At 37.5% G+C, this 24,960-nt stretch overlaps 1 protein-coding gene across 3 annotated transcripts in view; it reads left to right on the top strand.

Annotated features, from left to right (window-relative positions):
• Positions 1–24,960, top strand: part of THADA (THADA armadillo repeat containing) — a 312,182-nt gene that overhangs the window by 50,053 nt on the left and 237,169 nt on the right. For 2 of the 3 annotated variants that reach the window (XM_079941582.1, XM_079941584.1), the window contains 5 exons: positions 581–716; positions 1,355–1,491; positions 4,935–5,093; positions 6,504–6,661; positions 14,903–15,012. In XM_079941582.1, coding sequence (XP_079797708.1) covers positions 581–716; positions 1,355–1,491; positions 4,935–5,093; positions 6,504–6,661; positions 14,903–15,012 — 700 coding nt within the window. The remainder of the gene's footprint in view (positions 1–580; positions 717–1,354; positions 1,492–4,934; positions 5,094–6,503; positions 6,662–14,902; positions 15,013–24,960) is intronic. The other variant, XM_079941583.1, reaches the window with a different exon arrangement.

Below are 24,960 nucleotides of genomic sequence, written 5' to 3' on the forward strand. Positions count from 1 at the left end.
CATTTATATGGTATGTCCAGAATAGGCAGAAAATGCTTAAGTGGTTGCCTAGGACTGGGGAAGGTGAGAGGTGCAGGGAGGGGAGTGACTGATAATGGGTGAGACTTTTTTGAGGGGGGGAGGATGAGAATGTTCTAAAATTGACTGTGGTGGTGGTTGCACATAGCTGTGAATATCCTAAAAATCCTTGACTTGTACACTTTAAGTGTATAAATTGTATGGTATATGAGTAATAGATCAGTAAAGCCATTGTTTTTTAAAATCTGTCCAAATAGCACATGGCACATAGGCCTGGGGTCTGTTAACCCAGGTAGAGGATGTCTAGGAGAAATGATCCAGAATGAATGCTGTAAATGGATCCAGGAAGTTAGGGCAAAGACACAGTACTACCTTAACTGGAAATGGAGAACAGGCTGGATAACCTTGAAAGATCTCTTTTTTCATTCAAAAACCTCTAGTATAAAGTTCAACTGAGTTGGGTGCTTTCGTGGAAACTGTTCTGCTGTGTACAAATTTGTAAATGTGTTTTTAAACTGGCGTTATTTTGGTGGGTTTTGGTGGGTTTTTTTGCTTTTTCTAGTTATCAAATGCTTGTTGGAAAATCTTGAGGAAGAAGTATCTCGGGCTGAAAATTCTCTGCTTCAGGCAGCAGCATCGTTTCCAATGTACGGGCGGGTCCACTGTATAACAGGAGCTTTGCGGAAGCTAGCTCTAAAGTAAGTATATCCCCCCCGCTCTTTCCTCAGTACTCACTTCTGAGCTTTAAACACTTATTGGAATGTGTCCTGGGAAAGGAACATATTGCCTTAAAGGTAATTAAAAATTAGATTTTAAAATGTACATATAGGGCTTCCCTGGTGGTGCAGTGGTTAAGAATCTGCCTGCCAATGCAGGGGATACAGGTTTGAGCCCTGGTCCGGGAAGATCCCACATGCTGCGGAGCAACTGAGCCCGTGTGCCACAACTACTGAGCCTGTGCTCTAGAGCCCGTGAGCCACAACTACTGAAGCCCACGAGCCACAACTACTGAAGCCTGTGCGCCTAGAGCCCGTGCTCTGAAACAAGAGAAGCCACTGCAATGAGAAGCCCACGCACTGCAACGAAGAGTAGCCGCCGCTCACCGCAACTAGAGAAAGCCCGTGTACAGCAGCAAAGACCCAACACAGCCAAAGATAAATAAATAAATAACTTTATTTAAAAAAATACATATATACACATATTTTTATGTCTTAAATATTTTATAGATTGCACGATTTTGAAACCCAAATTCTTTTGACCCCTTTTGTCTATTAATTTCATCTTGAAAATGTGATTTTTGCTCTTAGTGTAAACTACCCTAATGTCTTTGTTGCAGCAGCCTGCAGTTGGTGAATGAGTGGAGACCCGTGGTGGAGAAGCTCCTTGTGACGTCCTACAGGCTTTCCGCCGTGGTGTCTCCAGTTATTCAGAGCTCCTCCCCAGAAGGCCTCATCCCCATGGACACTGATGCAGGTCAGTAAATGAAGAAAGCTAGAATTACTATGTTTTTTCCCCTAATCATTTCTTCAGAGAGATACAGAGGCTAAATAGGGGGAAAAGAAATTATTATTATGACTAGTGATATTTCTGCCTTTTTAGTAATATTTTTAACTATGAAAAAATAACCAAAATAAATAAATAGCCAGGTGATCAGCAAGGTACTTCCTCTTCTGGGATGAATTGGGTTTTATAATATATCATTTCAGAATACAACCTACCAGGGTTGTATTCTGGCAGGCAGTATAAAAATTAGAGAGAAGTTGATGGGGTTCAGTCAGAGAAGGCAACTTGTTAGAAATCTGAATAGGCAAAGACCATTGGACATACAAAGACCATTTAATTTAAAAAAAAAAAAAAATTGGAGGAGATAGTCAAAATGCCCAAAACCGAACTCATGAACTTTCATCTGTCTTTTCCTTCCCAACTCTTGTATTTTTGCAAATGGCCCTACCAGAGACCTGTTTATGCAAGTCAGGAGCCTAGGGCTGCTTGACATCTCCCCTTTGCTCCTTATATCTAGCCTGTCTCCACGTTCTTTCAGTGGTGCCCCTTAAATAGCTTTCAAATCTCTTTTTCTTTTATCTGCATCTTCTTACCTTACTGTAGGCTTTTATCCTCTCTTGTTTCCCCACATCTACTTTTATCTCCTTCCATTTCCTTTTTACCACATCCAAAGTAATCTTTTCTAGTCATATAATCTATCATGTTACACATAATCTTTACTTAACCCTGTGCTCTGCCCACCCCCTCTTCCTTTTTATTTAAAATACGTTAGTGACCAGGTCCTGTAATAGTTTTGCTCCTGCTACCTTGCCAGTCTTGTCTCTTAGCATTCTCCCTTTCTCATAGATTTCTCCTTCATGGAGTTGTTGCAGTTTAACAGGAATCTTGTCTGTTTTCCTCCCTTGTGCTTAGCACAGTGCCTGGCAGAAGGAGGTACACTATCAATAGTTGTTAGAATGAATGAACAATTCCTGAAAGTATAGGAACTAAATTCAGTGCCTGGGATGCCCTTGGTGGTATGTGTATACAGCAGTTCCCTCTTAATCTGAGGGCTATATGATCCAGGACCCCCAGTGGATGCCTGACAGTGCAGATAGTACCAAACCCTATACAGACTGTGTTTTTTCCTATACATACATACTTATGTTAAAATTTAATTTATAGATTAGGCACAGTAAGAGATTAACAATGATAACCAATAATAACAGAATAATTATAACAGTATACTGTAATAAAAGTTATGTGAATGTGGTCTCTCTCTGTTTCTCTCAAAAAATCTTACCACATTGTGCTCACCCTTTTTCTTGTGTTGATGTGAGATGATAAAATGCCTGTGTGATGAGGTGAAGTGAGGTGAATGACGTAGGCATTATGACGTAGTGTTAGGCTACTGTTGACCTCCTGGCGATACATCAGAAGGAGGAGCCCTGACGATGTTGGTGGTTGGATGTCAGCTGCAGACGATGTTGATGGTTGCGGATCCCAGGTGGGATGGAGAGGGACAGTGTGAGGGGATTACTGGATCTGTACTACAACAGGCCAGAAGGGATTGGCCGTTAAAGGTATATACTAACATGAACGTTCCTTTGAACACCTAGAAAATCATGAAGTAAATTTATATTTTGGTGTTGAAGTAAAGTTGGTGAATGCATTTTGGAGTGCAAATGAGAGGCTTCTATTAAAAACATACTGAGTAAATCATAAACACACACTGCATCATACAATACAATACTTTGGGCCGATAATTAAACTAATCTAGAGTTGTGTGGTTGCATAGAAAATGTTACGTTTTGTTCTCCACTAAAAATGAGTTGGAAGGTTGGTGGTGGTTCATGATACTAAGATACAGTTACAGATTTATTTTGACTGATAGTCTAAATACTAAAATTTGTTGGTTTAGTTTTCCTACTTAAACAGTGCATAGGAATAAAGAACATCCAGTCTGATCGCTAATATTTGGATCAGGCCATACCAATATATTTTGGGTGAGAAATCTTGAATGTTTGTCACCAGTTGTGGGTAGGGCCTTCAGAGTATGCTAAAATTTTGTTTGTTATTAAAGTTTTAAAATATCTGTCAGTCTCAAAAACTGTCTATGGTCCACTAACTTTTCCTTAATTTTGCCTTTTTTCCTCTGGTTGTCTCCATTTTTCTTATGTCTTTCCCATGTTATCTGCCATGCATTCTGAATTCTTTGAAAAAAGTCTCCCCTGAAAGCCACAAAAATGGTTCTTAAAATTTTATTCTGGTTACCCCTCTCTTTTTTCTTAATCTTTCTATGGTTTCTTTTTGGGCCAGTGTTACTTTCTCGTGGCTATCAAAATTTGTTTTTGGCAAAATTTCATGGAAGCCACAAGTGAACATAAGATGTTGGCTGAACCATTATGATACCAGTTTGGGTCTTTGTATTTCCCATAATACCTAAAATATAAGTGTGTATAATAGGTATACAGTAAGTAACCCATTCTTTGATTTGTTAATTGGTTTTAGATGATTACCTGTTGTTATTTTCTTTCAAAATCTGAGCCTGCCTAGCTCTTTATTACCTAGTCATCCATAAATTCCTTCAGCCCATGTTACTGAACCTCTGCCATGACCCAGTTTCTGTTCTAGGCACTAGCAGTTGAGCAGTGAACAAAGTCTTGCATTCGTGAAGTTTACATTTCCTAATCCAGCGAGTGCTTACTAAGAAATAAAAATGAATTTTAATATAATACTAGGACTGGAAATCTAACTTAGAAAGCAGTATATTACTTATTCATTTCAAAGCCAAATATGGAGTTTTCATGGTATTCCTGGGCCATAAAAGATTATTTTTGTTGGTAGTGGGGTTTCTTACCTCTTAAAACAAAATTCATTGAAATTTATTGCTCTTCCTTCATCTATTTGAGCACTGTATTTGAGATTCTTAGACAACACTGAGAAAAGCAATGTAAGGGAGATGGCAGCCTTTGTCTATGGACAGTTTCTGTTGTGCTTTTTTGTCCAATCTTCATCCTATTTAAAATATTCACCATATTTTGAAAGTACACTCAAGTGTCATGAAGACCTTATATAAATAATTTTCACATTATCCATCCTGTGAGTCCCTTCTTATAGTGCTAATTATCAAGTACTGAAAATTAGAAAATTTTTCTTTGGCTGTACGCGGGCCTCTCACCGTTGCGGAGCACAGGCTCCGGACGCGCAGGCCCAGCGGCCATGGCTCACGGGGCCAGCCGCTCCGCGGCATGTGGGATCCTCCCAGACCAGGGCACGAACCTGTGTCCCGTGCATCAGCAGGCGGACTCTCAACCACTGCGCCACCAGGGAAGCCCTGAAAATTACAAAATTTTTGAGGGCAAATACCCGCGAGGGACGTCTTCATGTGATGTGGAACTGGGGTTTTACATAATCTCATCTCTCTCCCTCAGAGTCAGCAAGCCGCTTGCAGACGATTTTGAATGAGATTCAGCCCCGAGATACTAATGATTATTTCAATCGAGCTAAAATTTTGAAAGAATGTGATAGCTTTGATTTGGAGGACTTGAGTGCCAGTGTACCGAATATTGATACTTCTGCAGAAATCAAAGGTATATATAAAATCAGCATTGTAGTCAGTATTTAAGCGACAAATAAAATGTGCAAAATGCTCTTTTTCTATAGTAAATCAGAGGCTGCAAATGTGTGTAGTACACTTCTAGAAAATAAAGTCTTTTTTGAGCTTATAAATGATTTATTTTGGGGAATGAGTTTATAAGACTTTACCAGAAAATGGTGTTCACCAGTGCAGTGTATAAGGTGCTTCAGCAAAAAGCCTTTGAGTACTGAAACCTGTCTTGACAGCCAGGTGATGTAGGAACAGTGATGCACAGTGAACTTGGGTTTGGGGAGCAGTCTGCTTCTCCCAGCACTATGGTTTGATGTTGTGAGAGTCCTTGTAGTCAGTCAAACAGCCTTTTAAGGAAACAAATTTATGACTCAGAGAAATGTGAGCTGCTCTGTTGTACCAGGCCTCCAGAATTCAAATTCTTACTGTTTGTTTTCTCATTAGTTCTTTTATAATTTTCTATAATGCTGTAAAAAGTCATCAGAAGCAGTAATATCTTATTTATTTATAACATATTCTACATTCTCCACTAGATGGGGATATTGTCTTGTAAAAATTTCTCTTTATGGTTTTTTTTTTTTTTTAATTACACAAAATAACACAAATGTATGCTTGTAATAGTTTCAAATAATACAGAGATAAATATGAATTAAAAACAAATTAATTTTGTTTTCTTTCATTTTCTTATTTCCTCCTCAATCCTACTTCATCCCTCTTTAGTATACATCATTTCAGACCAATTTTATGTATTTAAGTGTATGTACATTTATCCTTTGAGTTTAGTGGCCTTTTAAAAGACAAATGGGATTACGTTAAAAAGTTTATTTTGTTAACTTACATTTTAAATTTAATAGCTTCTTTTGGATATTTTTTTTAATGTCAGTACTAAAATATTTCTAAAGCTAGAAGAAGAGAGTAAGGATTCTTATAGCTAATTGACCGTGGAATTTAAATATATTTTGAAAGAGAATTTGTATTTTCCTTTGAAAGAAAAGTCGTATCCTATTCTTTTACTGACATAGCAGCCACCCTCACCAAAACAAATAATAAAATACATTTATTATAGTCATATTTTATGGATAACTGAGAGGCAGGAAGAGTTTGTTTCATTAACTTCCAAAGGTTAGACTTCGGTTTTAGAATAATATTGTGTTTTATTTTTAAATTTATTTTGAATATAGTATATTAAATAAAATACTGTGATTCCTACCCATAACACATTCCCAACAAATGTTAGTTATTTTCTCCTGAATAAATATAGCATATGCCAAATTGGTTTGTTCAAGCAGATTATTCTTGGGGAAATTATGAATAAGCTTGTTCTAAGAAACCTGGGATGTGAGTAATCAAGTGCCTAGTGTTGCAATAGTTTTTTTTTTTTTTATTTTTTAAGGTAAAGAAGGAAAAACATGTGACGTAACTGCTCAGATGGTGCTGGTATGTTGTTGGAGAAGCATGAAGGAAGTCGCTTTACTGTTAGGCTCACTGTGCCAGCTTCTACCCATGCGGTCTGTGCCAGAATCTCCTGATGGATTATTGACAGTGGAACAGGTAGGGTAGCTGTTTATTCCACCTGGTATAATTTCTGGTCAAAGCATAAATCACAAACTTTTATTTAAAAGTTAAATAACTTAAAAAAAATTTTTTTAATAACTTAAAAAACAATTTTAACATTTTTCTTGAATAAAATCTTACAGATGTCAACTGAAGAAAGTTCATTAAAGTATAGGAATTGGATCTTGCAATCCGTTTCCAAACTTTGGCATTTTTAGAAATGTTTTTATTTTTCTAAGTTATATAAATAATGATAGCTTTTACCTCACTTTTAACTTCAGTATTAACATTTGAATTTTTATTTCTCCATTGAACACACACAAACTTAAAATTCAAATGTAAATGAAATTGTCTATTTAGTAAAATTCCACAAACCTCTTAAATTTTGCAAAGAAAAAATATATATATATTTTTTCTTTATATACTGGTTGATTATGGATCTCATGTTTCCCTCTACATTGATGATAAAGTTGTAGTTACTTTGGTTTTTTTGGCTGACTTTTAAGACCACAAAGTCAGTTCCATCTGGGACTATTCAAGTGACTTGAGTGCAGTGTTTATAAGAAATTAGCTTACCACAAGCATTTCATTTGGAAATATTTTAGATTTATTAGATTTCTGTTTTTAATTGATTCCCTCTTCCTTTCCATATGGTTTCAACAAATCCATTTCCCACCATTTTCCAGCAAAGATACATAACATGTACTTTCATTTTTAACCTTTTTCAAATAAAGATAATTTCTCCCGTAGGGTGTTATGACATTTAAGAACAAAACAAATATTGTAGTATGCTAATGCTGATTATTTCTGTAATAACCATGTGACCAGTTCCATGGAAATAATGCTAATATTTTTATTCTCACACTCTCTGTGGCTGATATGTTTGCATCTGGTTAACAGCTGGGCTTGTGATGTTGCAAGGCTCTGAGACAGAGAACGGCAGAGGGGAACAGAACACTGCCAGCTTCATTATGTTCCTTATTCTCTTCCAAATCAAACAGGCGTTAGTGTCCTAGAGTTACTTGCAGTCCTTACTGGTGACTGGCTGGAGTGCCAGTGCCAGCGTCTTTGCTGGGGAATCCAGCTATGATTAATGGTTACTTCACTGATGTTCACCATCTCACTAAGAAGTAAATATGGGCTAGAGCCCCTTGACTTCTCAACTTTTCAAGGACAAGTTAAAACATCTAGTGTTTTAGGTTTGTTGGCCAGTGTTTAAAAACAAAATTAAGGGAAACATATTTTACTTTTACTATAACTGAGAAAGACCTGAAAGCTTCCTGTGAAAATCATTTTGCCCTGACACCTTTTACAGAGCACCCAAATCTTATGAAGTTATATGGGATATCCAGGTTAAATTGGGAATTAATTTTTTAAAATTGGGAACTAATATAAAATAGAAGAGATGTTTGTAAAACAACAACAATAACAAAGAGAGGCTCTTATAAACCAAAGAACTCTTCTGATGACTGTTTTCTTGAATAAGAAATAGAATCCTGTTTTTCTGTAAAATATCCATTTCCATTCTAATAAGGTCCAGTCATTTCTCCATGTCGCCATTCATGTGGTGACCCCACATATATATGTTTGAGAAGAAATTAATGACTGAGTGAGTGAACAAGAGTGTATGTGATGGCACTGTTCTGACATTGAAACCCTGCCCTCTGTGGAAAACTTTAGTCTTGATCATGCTAAATTTTACTAAAAAAATTAAAATGCTCTTAAAAAAATTATTAATTTTTTTACATTTAAAAAAATGCAGGGACATTTAGTCAATGAAATCTAAAGTTATCAAGAAATTAGTATTACTTATATTACTAGAGGATTCCTGCTTTTAAACATATAGTTTTGTTCCGTGAAATTCCTTTAAACTAAACATATTCCTATGTATTTAGTACTTTTAAGAGTTAAAAATATAAATGACAGAGAAGAATGCAGTCTGCATTGGAGTGCTGGGGCCACACCTAGGGTCTACCTTCCTTCCAAGGGCATAGCCGCCCTGGCATCACTAGTTCTTCTGTGCACCTAGTGGCAAAGCTACAAATGTACGCGTCAACAGTGTAGGTGAATGTGACCACAAGAGACCTGCAGAGGCAGGGAAGTGACTTATGGGCAGAATGCTCCGCGTTGTTGGGGAGAATTGGGAACTTGGATTTCTCATTAACAAGAATCATAAAAACCATGATCTCCTTTTCTCTCAGTGGATGAAGGAAGTTGTTCTATAGAACCTGAAATACTGGTGTTCAGCCTGTTGCTTCTCTTGCTCTCCACTCACCCTTCACTACTGAAAAAGGAATAGGATTCTACTGCCATTTTATATTTGAGGTCTCACATTTTGACGACGGAGAGGATTTCTCATGGAACTCAGCTCCTTTAAGCCCATCCTGATTTTACAGCCCTTTGTTAAAGGGGTGACAACTTCCATCCCCCATACATGAGTATAGTTTATACTAGGCCAGCAGGTGGTGAGACTCCAATTTGGGGATTTTTGCTGCTGTACGAGGAGAGGAGCTGGTGCTCGCTTATAATTCTGAGTATTCAGTGCTGTATTCACATACTGTTGGAGCTGGAAGGCTCACAGAGATGATATTATCCAGCTCTCTTGCACAAGGGGAGACTGAAGCCCTTGGATGTTACCTGGTTTGCCCAAGATCACAAAGCTGGTTTGTGGCAGCTCTGGGACAGGAACCTGATTCTTCTGCTTCCCAGCCTGTATTCCGACATGACACAGTGCTGCCTTTGTTCTGAATGGCTCATTTAATTTTTCTTTAAATTTAATTTTCCCAGCTTCCCATAGCCAACCAGATTTTTGCAAGCAACAGGACAGTAAGGCAACTTGCTACTGAACTTTATAGCAAATGATCCATTCCCTTAGATGATTGCTTGTGAAGGAGTGTGTCCTCTGCGACTTCATCAAGAAGAAAATGTGTTCATTCAGAGGCATGTCTGACCCTTCTCCTGCGCTGTAATCACATTATGAAAGGTTCTTTCATAATGTCCCTGTCCGAGAGGCAGAGATAAAACCAGCTTTGAGGGATGTAAGTCGAGACCCTTAAAGAGTGAGCAGTGCATGCAACCTTATCTCACAAACTTCCTGACTGGTGTGTGTCTGGGTTTCAAGCTGGGTGCTTTGCTGATGCAGAGCTTTTGCTTGATACATTGTTGGTCCTCTTTCCATGGGATATCGGATACCCAGTACCTACTGATTTTTTTAAACTTCCTCTACCTGGACTATCAGTTCATATGTTTATATATTTCCCCTAATATTCCTAAAAAGAAGCTTTTGGGTAGATTTTTTTTTTAATGTACCTGCTTTCTGCTTCCTAGGAATTATTGCCACAGAAATCACGTGATTAAGAATAATTACCAATTATTAGAAATGAGCAATTTTAAAAACTCCTACTTTAGATTCTATTGTAATTTTCATGATGTACATGGCTAACTGGGTTTATATGGTCCCTCAGTACCTTTTGTTACTGTTTTAGGTTTTTGTTAATGAACTGTAAGTGGGATGTATGTTTATTAGCATTTGTCAGTCTTAAAGAAATTACCTTTTGTATTTTCTTTTACCAAAGTTTATTTTTTAGAAATTATGAGTAAGTATTCATTGAACTGTGCTGAATGCAGGTTACCATTTTTAAGCTGTGAAGTGAAGTTGAGCATGTAATTACATCATTTAGTCAACTATTTATTGACTGCCTTACTACAAGGGTGTTGTGGGAATATTAAGAAATAGAATATGTGGTTCTCTGAGCTCAAAGGGCTTGGAAATGTAATAGGGGATACAAGACAAATTCATTTCAAAAAGTCAGACTAAAAGGCAACTGTTAAAATGGCACATGGTTAAGGATTTGCCAGAAAACAAAGAATAAACATTCTGGTGGGAAGATGTCTGAATACCAGGAAACCATCATCTTTGTTATTATGTAGGACAATGTTTGGGCTTTCACGAAATCCCAAGTGTTAGTAGGAAATCACTATAGTAGAGAATGTCCAGTTTAAGATGTTAATTATCTTACTGTAGTATAAACTTTTATAAACTATTCCATTTAACCAAAGTGGAATTAGAAACTCCTGTTGACATTCCTAAGGTTGTGGCTGTGTCTTTTTTTTTTTTTTTTTAGTGGTACACAGGCCTCTCACTGTTGTGGCCTCTCCCGTTGCGGAGCACAGGCTCCGGACACGCAGACTCAGTGGCCATGGCTCACGGGCCCAGCCGCTCCACGGCATGTGGGATCCTCCCAGACCGGGGCACGAACCCGTGTCCCCTGCATCGGCAGGCAGACTCAACCACTGCGCCACCAGGGAAGCCCGTGGCTGTGTCTTAAAGTAAAATTTAAATTAAGGTTTAGGGGTTAAGTCTCACTACTTGATGACACAAAATGAAAACAAAAATTGACATTTAGCAATATTGATTGCTATGCTCTACCAAGTACTCTGCTAAATGCTTATTTGCATAATCTCATTTATTTCTCAGAATAATCCTGTGAAGTAGGTTCTAGTTTTATCCCCATTTCACAGATGAGAGAACTCTGTTACTTATGTAATTAGCTTGTATTGGTAAGGAGGCTGAGCAGGGTTCCTGAACTCAGCCCTCTTGGCTCCAGAATCCCAGATCTTAACCACTGCACATGCTCTTTGTAGAAATGTCCCACCTGTATACTTGAATCTTTATGGACTTACTAACTCATAATGAGGGGAATTAGCTTTGATTTTTCTACTGTATTTCTCTCTACTATCTAGATAAAGGACAAACAAAAAATGTATTTACATTTGCCCTTTGTGGGTTTTATGCTCTAGGTGAGCATTTAGCTCCCCTGTTTGGTCTGTTGGTGAATTATAGGTGCCTAGAGACATGGCACGTAGCTAGTCTGTTGGTGAATTATAGGTGCCTAGAGACATAGCATGTAGCTCTCCTCCCCTGTGGAAATTTATACCCTGTAAATCCATAAAGCATGTTAATTTGCCTATAGAAGTAGGTTTTATGGAAGGTTAGAACCAGGATACACTAAACTTAAAAAGATAGTGATTAGAATTTCATTTTAAGAATAGAAATCAGTGCCCTTTTTTTCCCATATTTAATTGTCTTTCAGAAATTCTGAGATATATATTATTTTTTAAGAAAATATTTTGTAAAAACATCATCCATGTTAAAAGAAAAGTTTTTATGAACTTTAAATAGGAGCTATGTATCTAATAGATTGAAAGGCAATCGAGTTGAATTTTCAGAGGAGTTATTCATTTTTTAAATAAAATTTTGAAATTCTTTTTCTGATTCTACTGTTGTCATAAGTTTCTACAGGGTTAAATATGTTCCCTATAGTCTGATCATCCAAGGGGAGAGTGTCAGCATGGCCCCTGTTCCCTGTCCAGCTACTCATGGACCACATTGCCCTGTTGACTCCTCCCACCCACTGTGATAGGGTACATCCCTACCTTGCAACCCTGTCTTCTTCCACTATTTTCTAGCATGAAATCTTGAGGCCATTCAGCCAGGTCTGCTATCACTCTCCTGTATAGTCTGTGTTCATTCATGTAAAAAGACCCAGTGAAGTGTCTGACAGGTAGCGGATACTTAATAAATGTTTGTTCATTTATTCTAGTATGCCAGCTTCTTCTCATGTTAATTATCCTTTTCTGTATTGGTTCACTCATGTATATCCTGTTTAAGGTCTGGCCATGAAGCTTTTTCTAATTATTCATTTCAATGCAAAAAGAGCTGTCATTTCTTAGTGCTGTTAAGCTTTGCTGTTAAGCTTCTGATGGGTACCATCCAGAATATTGGTTTTCTCTGAAAGCCTTTGGAGGACAAACACCTTGTTTTGTTCTTTGTCTACCCAGCACTAAGCTGCTAAGCATTTGACAGGGTGCTAAAAAAGTACTTACTGTCAGATTAATAGAAATATACTCTCTTCAAAGGGAAAAATTCATATTAAGCCTGGGTGTTACCTAGGTGGGTTTGTTGGGAAATTAAGTGCAAAATGGAATGAGAAAAAATGGTCTACCTCTCACTTGTGTCTTTAGAATCTCATTCTGTTTTCTGAGGCCAGGATTACCTAGGGTTGAGGTCTACCCTTCAGAAGAGAGACCATCCACTGGTCTCATTCACCTCTGAGGTCTTTGATATTATTATATGCCTTTTGGTTTAAGCCCCTTTGAAGGGAGTTAAGGTAAAGGAAGCAATGAAAATCTGATCTTTGTTTAAGAACTAGATTGTAAGTCCACAGAGAAGCACTTTACCAGTAACATTTCTGTTTTCCTTAAGTATGTTTTAATATCTGTAACATTAAAAAAAGATTAAGGATGTTAGAGAGACCCCAGCTCTATGACTTCCTGTTTTTATTTTTTGTGCCTTAGTACACCTTTTTATAAATCTTCTTTTGTTTCTCTAATAATAGAAATGATGGTCATAACAAGTTAGTTAACTGATGTTTCTTCTGGTCCTGTTTTGTAGGGTTATTGAGCTTCAGGTGTGTCTTGGGGGTTAAATTCAGATTTTGTGCTTGATAATTCTGTTCAAAATATACTCTGAAATTACGTATTGAAGGTAAAATGATAAGGCTTACCCTGACTCCTGATTTTTGACGACTAGTAGTATGTAGCTTGTAAAAAATATTAAAAATTAGGGATATCATCAGCTCTTCACCTGAAAACTTTAGCTGAAGAACATGACATGGCACTCTTTGGGGATATTAAATTGTTAGAATTTAAAAACTTCTGTTATATTCTGCTTTTCTGGTTCTTTCTTGATCTCATATCTGATTCTTATTTCTCTAAATGTATCACCCGTCTTTCTATAATCATATGTATTCTGAGTTTAGAGTATGTCGTTAGCTTTCTTCTATTTGGAAATCCAAACAGAGGTCCCGTTGAACTGAATTGGTTTATAAGTTAAGGGCCTGTGCTGAGCTTTTAGATTTATTAACTCATTTTAATACACAATCTGTGAGGCAAGTGCTATTATTATTCCCAGTTTATAGATGAGACTGAGGCAGTTGCCCATGGTTACACGTTTAACTACTCTTTCTACTGTTTATCATCTCTAATGTGTGCAGAATACCAGTCACTGTGCTGAGGCAGAAGTTGTTTCTAGATAAGCCTATGTGAGCTATCTTGGGTTAGCTTGCTTTTTCACCATTTTGTGGCCTGCTAGGGAGACCTGGATCAAGAGAGTGCCAGTTGTAGCTTTGGTCCTGAGTTTTATACAAAATCTGGATTCTCTAAAGCTTATCAGCTACCAAATCTTATGGTATAAATGTAGAATCAACCCAACCACTTTAACAGTTAATGCTGTACAAAACTTCATCAGCAACTAATTGTCAGTCATGTCTTCTTTAAAGTAGATTGTCATATTTGTTATTTGTTTAAACTTGCATGGAGAAAAGCAGCATGTATGAAAGTGATTGGGTAGCATTCTGGAAAACTCCATGGTTCTGACTCAAAGTGAAGCCTGTCAATTTTCAGGAGGCCCTTTGCACACTAAATCTTGTGTGGCCATTAATATTTGTCTATCTCTAAAAGGTAATTATTGGGAAGTATTGTTTAATGGGTTGGAGTTTCAGTTTGGGAAGATGAAAAATATTCTGTAGATAGATGGTGGTTGCACAGGAAAGTGAATATACTGAATGCCACTGAACTGTACACTTAAAAACGGTTAAAATGGTAAATTTTATGTTATGTATATTTTAACCATAATAGAAAAAAATTTTTTTTGAAGAGGGGAGTAAAAGGTAATTACTTCACCTAGGCCTAGGTTTGTGAGGTTGTCACCTTGTGTGATTTGCTGTTGGTGTTGAATGATATGAGCTAACAAAGAGAACACAGCAAGATTTGTGAAGCTGGCATAGGGAGGCAGTTCTAGCCTAGCAGTTAAAGATGGCCAACTCTGGAGCCAGATTGCCTGGATTTATGTACTGGTTCTACCATCTACTTGCTGTATGACCTTGAATAAGTTACTTGCCCTTTCTGGGCCTCATTTTTCCCAGTTGTAGAGTGGAGATAATAATAGTGCTTTTTTCATGGAATTGTTGTGAGAATTAATTGTGATAGTATAAAACGCTTAAAATATGACCTGTTGCATAATAGGTGCTAAGTGGATGGGCATTGAGACCTGAGTTCTAAATAATCTTACTAAAAATAAATAAATAAATAAGTAAGTAAATAAATGGCGTTACTGACATAAATACATCTGTCAGTGTAAACATAAATGGCATATTTATTTTTGATTTTGTTTTGAAGGTAAAAGAAATAGGAGATTACTTTAAACAGCACCTTTTACAGTCCAGGCACAGAGGAGCATTTGAACTGGCTTACACTGGCTTTGTGAAACTCACCGAAATCCTAAACAGGTAAAACAAAGCAAATATCCCTTTAATTTTAAAAAGATTAAATGCACAAACCATGTGCTCAAAGTAGAATTTAGTTGTGTCTTTTGATGTTTAAAAGGACAGGACTTAGTTGGCTTCAAAACTCTTGGAAGAAATTGTTTTCTTAGGTTTCATTGTATGATTTACTGCAGATGATGGAGTGAAATGTCCAAACCCAGTCACTCTCTTATTGAAACGTGATTTGACACAAACTCAAAGATTTTGCTAAAAATAGATTTGAAGTTACCATTTATTTTCATTGAATGAAATGACTGTTTTGTCTGTTTGAAAATTACTTGGCTTGTGGAATAAAATAAGCCCTCCAGTTTTTTGGATTTGTGTATATTACAGACAGAGAAACACCTAAGGATTTTGTGTTTTTCTTCGTAATTTTATCTTATAGAAAAATTTAAAAGAACAGTAAATAGACCAAAAATTATAAAGGACTTTTCCCCCTTACTTGGAAAAATACTTAAGTAGATTTCGTACATTTAGCCAAATGTTTTTTTTTTTTTTTGACATTATAGGTGCTGATAATTTCATTCATTCATATAATAGATTTCCTCCAAAGAGCTTGTGAGGAAACCTGAAATTACTTAATGACTAAGTGTTCATGGCAAGTGTTCTCTAAATAAAAGGTAGTATTTTCCAGGAAAACATTTCCATTGCCTGGAAACTTTTTGAAATGAAGCAGAGTTCTGCCAGCCGTGTAGCCTTAGCAAACATTTTATTTTGGGCCGTTAAGACATCTACTCCTTGAATATTTTTGAAGCATTTTTTTCACACTCCTGGTACAACATTTATAAAACATTTTGGCAGTTATGGGCTGCACACAATATCTTTAAATGATACATTAAAAAATGTCCTTGACATTAAACTGCTGATCTTGAAAATATTTTGTTGTCTTTGCAGCTCTTTCTTTCCAGTGTAGACATGACTTAAGACTATTTTTTTCTCACAAAACAACACACTTCCCTCCCTTCAAATCAATTAACAAATATATATATTGAACACTAGCTGTGTGCTTAGTACTGTGCTTGGCTTGGAGGATATAATACTTCTTTATGAGACAAGGTTCCTGTTCTCAAAGAGCATATGGTTTAGTTGGGGAAATAAGCAGGGATGAAATTCAAAATATTTAACAAATGGTACGTCATGGGCACTGACTGGTCAGAACAGACACTGGCTGTAAGCACCCAAGATTGCTGTCTGCATGGATGTGTGTTAGCTGAACACCAGCCTGGAAAGTGAAACCAAGACACTTGAACAAGATGAGCCAATGTAATTGTCAAAATTTGGGTGAAATTTACAAATTCTGTAGGCATAGCAGAGAGAAAGCAGCAAAGAAAGGCTGGGAGGGCTTACTGGAGGAGGTGGAATTTGTGCTAATGCATGAGTAAGGTTTAAGTAGATAGGAGGAGAAAGGAGGAGACTTTATGAGTAAATGTTCAGAGGCTAGAACCAGCATGGCATATTGTTAGGTGAGTAAATGAGCCAGGCTGATTTGTGGTGGTGGTGCTGGTGGTAGAGTTACTAGGCAATATCATACATTTGGATAGATGGAGGTCAAATTATGGATACCTAGAAAACAGATTTGCTGCAGTAGGGATGGAGAGAGGGATTGAACATTTTCGACCTGAAATAGATCATAGGAGGCATGTAGAATGGAGAAATAGCAATAATCTATGACACGAGGTCTTAGTTCTACTTACATCCATTCTGTTTATTGGCAATGAGATTGTACAAGTTACTCTCCTCAGCCTCTGATTTCTTCATCTATAAAGTAAGGAAAAGAATATTTGCCCTGTTGACAGATCTCTCTGGCCTTTGTTATATGGATCAAGTAAGATACCTATGTATGAAGACCCTTTTGCATTATTAAACTTTCTACAAATGTAAAACATTATGAGATTGATGTTGGTTATGGTGTTGGTGCATCAATGTAGTGTTTCCTTTGGAAGTGTTAGGTTAGATAGATTGTAGTGACAGATAGTAGTGAGAAGAGACTGGCATCGGCTCTAACAATCTAGAGCTGAGGTGATGAGAGCTTCCTCTGAGTCAATGGCTCTGGGAATGGAGGGAAAGAAGTGGCATCTCAATTAATATTTATCCCCACATAGTAACAACTCTACACATGACGTTTTGAATGCTTAGAAGAGAAGCTGTGGACATCTCTTATTTAATGATTTGATGTGTCAAGAATTAGGGCAGTGCCTAGCTGGATGATTCTTCTCCTTGGGGTATTTATCGAACTCAATTGGTGGTGTTCAGCTGACAGATGAACTGGTCAGGAGGGTCCAAGACAGCTTTATTCACATTATGGCACCTTGATGGGATGGCTAGAAGATAGGGCCTAGTTGGGACTGCATGTGGCCTCTCAGCATGGCAGTCTTGGGGTAGCTGAAATTCTTATATGGCAGCTGGCTTCCTTCAGAGAGGCTGTTCCAAGAGAACTGGGCAGGCTTCATGGTCTTTTCTGACCTAGCCTTGGAAGTCTCGTGGCATTGCTTCAGTCACATTGTTTTGGTTCTAAATGAGTCTTAAGGCCAGTCGGATTCAAGGGGAGAGGAATTAAACTTCACCATTTGATGGTAAAGTGGCAAGATTGTATTGTAGAAATATGTGTGGGATGGGAGATATAGTGGTGGCCATCTTTGAAGAATGCAATCTGCCACGTGAAGTAAACTGAATGTGTGTGATAGAGGTCCCCAGGGAGTCCACGACTGTTCCTGTGGTTTAATTTTTGGTGACCAGAAAAGTGGAATTGATGTTACCAAAGGCAAGGAAACTGAAAGAGGAGATTACTTTGATAATGATGAACACATTTGTTTTGTATGTGTTGAGTGTGACATGATGGTGGCATATCCTGGTGGAAATATTTAAGTCAGAACTGGGAGATAGGGGGTTAGTTTGGGTGCTCTTGCAGAAACAGAGATGTAGATTTATGCCGTCTTCATAAATATCATAGCTAGTAGGATTGCAGTCTTCAGGGAAGAGCTTAAAAGGAGAAAAGAACAGAGGACCAAGGACAGAGGCTTTTGAACAACTGTACTTTGTAGTTGAAAGTACAGTTGAAGGCATTCCAAATAAATGGAGTGGGGAGATGAGGCAAGGCCCAGTGCCTGGTATCTCAGCCACTCCTAATCTGCTGTAAAGATCTCCTCATGGCTGTCACTATTGGCTTTTAACCAACCTGTTATGAGTTCCCAACTGTTGCTTCCAAACCAAGTGGTTCTTGATCCCTTTGGAGACATTTCAGATCTGCTGAACAGAATGTTTTACGGAGAACGTCTTTGCAGTATGTGTGGCTTCCTTTTGTTTGGTTTTTATTTTTAAAAGCAAATGTATTTCTTTTGGATCCTTCTGAAAGCTTTTAAGTTATGAAAAATTTATTTAGGCATACAGTGTTTTAAAGTTTGCAGAAAGAAATCTGGGCTTTCAGGAAAATCCACTGAAATGGAGGCCAACTGCTGGCCACCTCTTGAACTACAGCTGTGTTAAGGAAGCAAACACTTAAAGAGATTAATGGGTAAATAACCGAAGAGTTAAACAAGAGCCACATTGTTTGAATTGGTGTTCAACAGGATTATTCAGAATGTCTTCAAATGTAAATTGACTTCACTATTAAACAATCATCTAAGAATAAATAGGAATGGAAGACACTGTTCTTTTTTCTGGGAATTTTTTGAAAGCAACACTTGCGCGTGCACATGCACACACACAATATGTTGAGTTAATTTTCTAGAATCTGATTTCTTATATGGTCCTTTCTATTTAGAATTTGATGAAATATTCATGCACTCTTTAAAAAACATAATCACCTGCCTATGCTTAATTACCTGCTTAAGCACTTGATTAGAGTGGTTAAATGCATTAAAGTTATCACTGTAAATTCAGGTTTCTGATGAAATTCATACTTGCTTATTTATGCTCTATAGTCTTAGTATTTTAAGTTATTCTTTCAGTGAAAATAAACAGAATTCTAAACTAGGGTGCCAAGCAGGGAATCTAGTTTTCATTTGTTCAGCCATAAATTAAAAGCTTAACTCTAAGCGGATTAAGTTGTTGTTTACAGTTCTAAATCTAGAAGGGAGGTTCATGAGTACCTGATATTGTCTTACTCTTCATTTTTTTGAATTGCTCTGCTTATTGAAATGTAGCTTAAACTGTGAATATTTGCTGCACTAATTACAATCATTCTCACATTGTTGGCCCGAAAAATGAACTGCTGACGTTTAGCAATTTTTGTCATAAAATGCTACTACTGACTCATGGATGTCAACAATTATGGTGGACAGAAGTAATTTAAATATGTATTTCAACTTTCATCAGTTAATTATAGCTATTACAATTCAAATTCAACAGAAGACTTCTTATGAACCTTTGAAATATATTAATGAAAAAATAATTTCACTCTACTGGAGAATGAAAGACCAAGTCTCTAAAGAATATGCAGTTGAGCAAGAAATAAATGTAGAATGTAATATATGAGGTTTGGGGAAAAAGTCATTCAACTCTAAATAAAAAATATATAATCTTGTTTAAGCCTTTATTTTCATCTCCTTTGGCAGATGTGTCTAGGACACTTTTTATTTCTGAGTATCCTATGATTTTTATTTGAAATATTAATAATTAAATAAAGAATAACTAAGTGATCATCCACTCTGGGAAACCATATTAATACTTTACATAGAAAAAAAAATCCTTTAATTTTCCCACTTCTATAGTGGATTAAAAGGATTTGGGGATAAATAAATTAAATAAACAAATTAAAGAAAAATATTAGGTCTTAACTCCAATTCTCCCCACCCCTTCCAACTTACATGTTATTTGGTCCAGTTGTTCAGATCTATCTTGCTTTTTTAAAAAAAAAAAAAAAAAAGGATTTGGGGAAAAGTAGAATGTCTTAATGATATTTTTTCTTTTTAATTTATTTTTTAGAATGTCTTAATGTTTAAAATCTAAAACTTTGTGTCTTTGGTTTGTGACCCTTGGATTTTTATTTTTAAGCCCACTCCGTAGTTGAGTAAGATATTACCTTCTTTCTGGAACTTTGAATAATCATTTTTAAAGTTCTCATAATAATACTCAGTCTTTTTAGACTCAGTAATGAAGGAATCTTGTTCTTAGTGAGTAACTTCTATCTCAGCTTTGTTAGTAAAGTTCCAGAGTTTTTAATATTAATTTTTTCCTCCTTGATCTCAGGCAATGGTTGTATTAAATATTAAGAGAACCAACAATTTGTTACATCCTTCTAACCACTTCTTTTAATCCACTGTATCTTGCCCTTCCCCACATGGCTTTCTGATTGGTAATTCGATTTATATTTGGTCATCGTTACTATTGCCTGTGCCTGCAGCTGAGCCTTCAAAATAGCCCCCTGATGTTTTAGCCTGCAGTAAACTTCAGCAATATTTGATGGTGGTGAGGGAGGTTAAGATGACTTCTGTTGATATGTAGCTTTCTCACTGGATCTCATTTGGGCAAATCGTTTTTCAGGCTTAAAATTTCTCCATGCTTCAGGGCTATGTTCCCTGTTTTTAAAATGTGCATGTACATGCACACAACCTTCCTGCACATCTGTCACTGTTTAGTTTAATTGAAATAATAAACACGAACCTTGAAATAATAAACACAATACTTGACCAAAGAATGAATGGAGTGGGGAATTTAGCTTATGAAATAATAGGAGCTTGGAAAAAAATCTCTAAGTTAGGAAAAGTAACAATACTGAAAGAGTCTGAGGAAATGAAGGTAACATTTCTCAATTAACAATCGTAATATAACTAATCAGAACTCAACAAAAAATAGCTCTGTGTTACCATCCTTAGGTGGATGGATGAAGCCATTGGAGAGCCACTCTGTAGTCAGGGAACCTGATTTATTGGCACAAAATAGTCTAATGACCAATTAGTTGGGTATACAGCATATGTAATTTGATTTCAGTCTGGGTTTTATGCTTATCTTAGAATACTTACCCACTACCAGTGAGATAGCTTTGTGGATAGAAATTGGACTAATCTGTTTATAGAACAATAATTTGCTTCAGTGATCTTCTCAAGACAACACAAAGACTCACCAGCCATGGACTGGCCTGTTCATTTCTGTTACTTTTGGTAGGGACTCAAGCTATAGCACTTAGCATAGAAAAACCAAACCAAACAAACAAATACAAAAAAAACAACACCTCCCGCCTCTTTCCTGTCAGCCCCCCCTTTTTTTAATGTCTACTATTTCTTTCCTTCGTTGTTTTTTTTCTTTTAATAAATTTTATTTATTTATTTATTTTTGGCTGTGTTGGGTCTTCATTGCTGCACGCGGGCTTTCTCTAATTGTGGCGAGCGGGGGCTGCTCTTCTTTGCGGTGCGTGGGCTTCTCATTGCGGTGGCTTCTCTTGTTGTGGAGCACGGGCTCTAAGCACACGGGCTTCAGTAGTTGTGGCTCACGGGCTCTGGAGCGCAGGCTCAGTAGTTGTGGCGCATGGGCTTAGTTGGTCCGCAGCATGTGGGATCTTCCCGGACCAGGGCTCAAACCCGTGTCCCCTGCATTGGCAGGTGGATTCTTAACCACTGGGCCACCAGGGAAGCCCCTAATGCCTACTGTTTCTTGACTGTGAAGAGTAGGAACATCAGAGTGGTCTGATCCTCCCACACCCCCATCCTTAACCACTGCCTCCCTCCGAGTGTAGAGGAAAGAATATTGAGGTACCAGTTAAAACTGAGTGCTACCTACCAGCTCTGTTGATACTAGGAAAACCATGTAAATCTTTCTGGGCTGCTGTGTCCTCTTTGATAAAATAAGAGAATACAGCTTTCTAAGGCCTTTTTAAATTCTGAGCATTCTACTCATGGTACAATACTGCTTTCTAGTTTCTGATGGGGAAAGTCTGGGGATTTCGGGTATGAAAGATGGAGGGAACTTGGATACATTTTTAGTAAACTTCCTTTAGAACTGGTAAACTGATCTCTTGGGAGACTTTTGTGGGTTAATAACATTTAGTGAGGCTTGCTTATGAAGAACCTTGAATCCCTTGAGTTCCAATTTTTATGATGTACTCAGAGACTAAAGACACTGTATATTTTGTATTAATTTGACATGGGAGTGAAATAAAACAAAAGAGCCTTCGGACAAAGAGGATGTCTGCTCTTCTAGTGGAGAGGCACTCGCTAACCCAAGCAGGCTTGGAATTCCCCACGGCTGGGGCTGTTGAGTGCATGGAGCTGGCACAGCCAATCATGGACTGTTTCACTCAGGGACCTTGCCCTTTTCCTTGCTGCCCCCTGGATTGTGTGATGAGGAACCAAAACAAACGGCTAGAGTTCGTTGCATTGTTCTTGGGAGCCACGCATGGTTCCATTTTTACCTTTCAATTCCTTCATTATCATAAACACCAGCAACTCTGGAGTTTTGAAATCACTTCCTTGTGAAGTAATCTTTCCTTGCTGGGGAGTAGACAGAAGGTTCATTGAACAGTCAGAACTCTAGGTTAGGCTATTATTGTGTTTTTCTAGGCACAGTGACTTCACCATTGAGGAGCCTTACAGATTTTAGCCCTTCTTTTCTACACCTGGTTTTTCAATCATGTGCCTAACAGAAGGACAGCTAATATGCAGCAGCTGGCGTCAACACTAGTGGGTCCTTATTTATTTATTCAACAAGCGATTTCTTGAACATCTTCTATGTGCCTGTGTTAGAAACACTCTGACCATTGAGAGTACAATGTGGTAAGCCAGAGTTGCTGTGAACCTAGAGACATATGTTAGGATCTAAATTTGAAACATTTAACTCCGTAGAACTAAGAGAGGCATGTGAAGACCTGAACAAGGGACTGCAGCTTGTGTGAGGCCATGATGAGGTGTTTTGGGGACAGTCACATCAGGAGCTTTGGGTACTTATATCATTTAGGGTCATTGCTTTCTCTCTTTGAAATAGTAACCCAGGTAATAATATCTCATTGAATTTCAAAGCATTTTTACAATGATTTTATTTTCATTCTTGGGCATTGAGAAATCAAGTGATTTGTCCATAGCCACTCAACTAGTTGGTGACAGAGCCAGCACTAGAATCCAAATGGTTTTTTTGAACTTCATTCTGCTTCAGAGTTAGCAGTTCAACACAAGCGTATCGATCACCTGCTTTATGTAAGAAATTGTGATAGGTAGGCATTATAGAGGGTAAAATATTGGTAAAACGTGGTTCTTGTTCTTAGAGGAATTTCTAGCCTAGCCTTTTAATCTTTGGTATTAGAGAAATCAATTAGATTACTTACAGGGCAGAAATGGAAGACCAAGAAAAAAGGCCGCTTACTGAGCTGTCTGTCCCGGTTTATGGGAAGAATGATTAATGCATTAACAAAATAAGCAAGGCAGGAAGAAGGGCCTGATCGGAGGCAGGATAATACTTTAGACATGTCAGGTTTGCGGTGGTGTTGGGAGGCTGCCTAAAGGGATAGCAGACAGTTGGAAATACAGGTCAAGAGATGGGGAGAGGGGTCAGAGTTGGAGATAGGGTGATCTGGGACTCCTCCAATTTTTTAGCACTGGAAGTCCAGCATTCTGGGAAACACTTCTGTCCCAGGCTGGCAGGGACACTGGTCACTCTTACTAGAGGTGTATATTTGAGAGTCACCCATACAGAGGAAATAGTTGAAGGCACAGGCCTGGTCTCCTTAAGAGCCTTAAGAGAGAAGGGAAATGATTATAGTCTGGGATTAAATGTTGTATTTGTTAGAATTCAGAAACATTGGTTCTTTGAAACATCTTTCTACCCCATGTTCACAACCATACAAACCTTGGTTAAACCATATATAAACTGGAACCCTCTACTGGGTTTTGAACCCTATCCTTGGTTTTTTTTCTCGAATATTGGGAAAAAATGATCTCTTGGGATAGTATTTAGGCTAACAGTTGATTTTGATTGGGGATTTCAGTAGAAAATATCTTCATATCAGTGCTATGACCTTGGTATGTGGAGATTCTGAATGTGTTCATACCTGTTTGAGGAAGCTAAGGAGTTGAGTCATCTGCTGGCTCTAATGGCGGCACCTATTGTCATTAGAAAGCACTTCTGTTTATACTTTCTTTTCCAGTTACTATATCCTCTTGGTTTGTCAGCCTGGTTTTTTAGAATGGTACACTTAATGGAGCTGGTAAGTCATAAGTTGTTCATTTATTCAGCAGATATTTATTGAGCTCCCTATTGGGATGCCAGGCCCCGTTCTGGGTGCTGGGAAATAAAGAAGTGGACAGGACAGAGTGTGTCTCTGATATCATGGATTTATATTTTAAAGGCTATCTACAAAATAATAAACTGTCAGATAACGATATGTATTTTGATGTGATAAAGTTTGGTAGTAAGGAAAAGTCTTTCTTTCCTCCTGCACTAAAGTAAGCCAAGGCTTGGATGCCAAGAAGCAGCAGCTTTCTAAGGGAAGAGCTTTACAAGCAATGGGAACAGTTAATGCAAAAAAGCCTTTGGTGTATTTAAACAACAGAATGATATAAGATAGTTGAATGAGGTTGTTCAAATACGTCGGGCTTTGTGAGCCAGGATCTTGCGCTTCCTGGAAATTTTTTTTTTTTTTTTTTTTTTTTTCCCTGAGAGCCTCCAACCAAATGGATAGAAAAATAAAAGGTATCTTGGGAATTGAACAGACATTAATATGTGTGGACCCTAATAAGTAGGCTTATGATGATCAACAAATAAAGTGTATATGTGTGTGTTATGAAGTTGCATAGAAGAGGGGAGAAGGGCTGGATGGGACAAACAAGAAGCGACATGAATATAAAATAAATAAAGTTTCTGTTCCCAGAAAGTGTGCTCTATCTCTCCAAGCTGCCTTTATCCTCCTCCTGACTCTTTTTCCACTTGTACCTGGAACCTTAGATCAGCTTGTTCAGTATCATCAGTGGATGGTTTCAGATTAGTGCC

Source organism: Stenella coeruleoalba (assembly GCF_951394435.1).
Source record: "Stenella coeruleoalba genome assembly, chromosome: 13".
Taxonomy (NCBI): domain Eukaryota; kingdom Metazoa; phylum Chordata; class Mammalia; order Artiodactyla; family Delphinidae; genus Stenella; species Stenella coeruleoalba.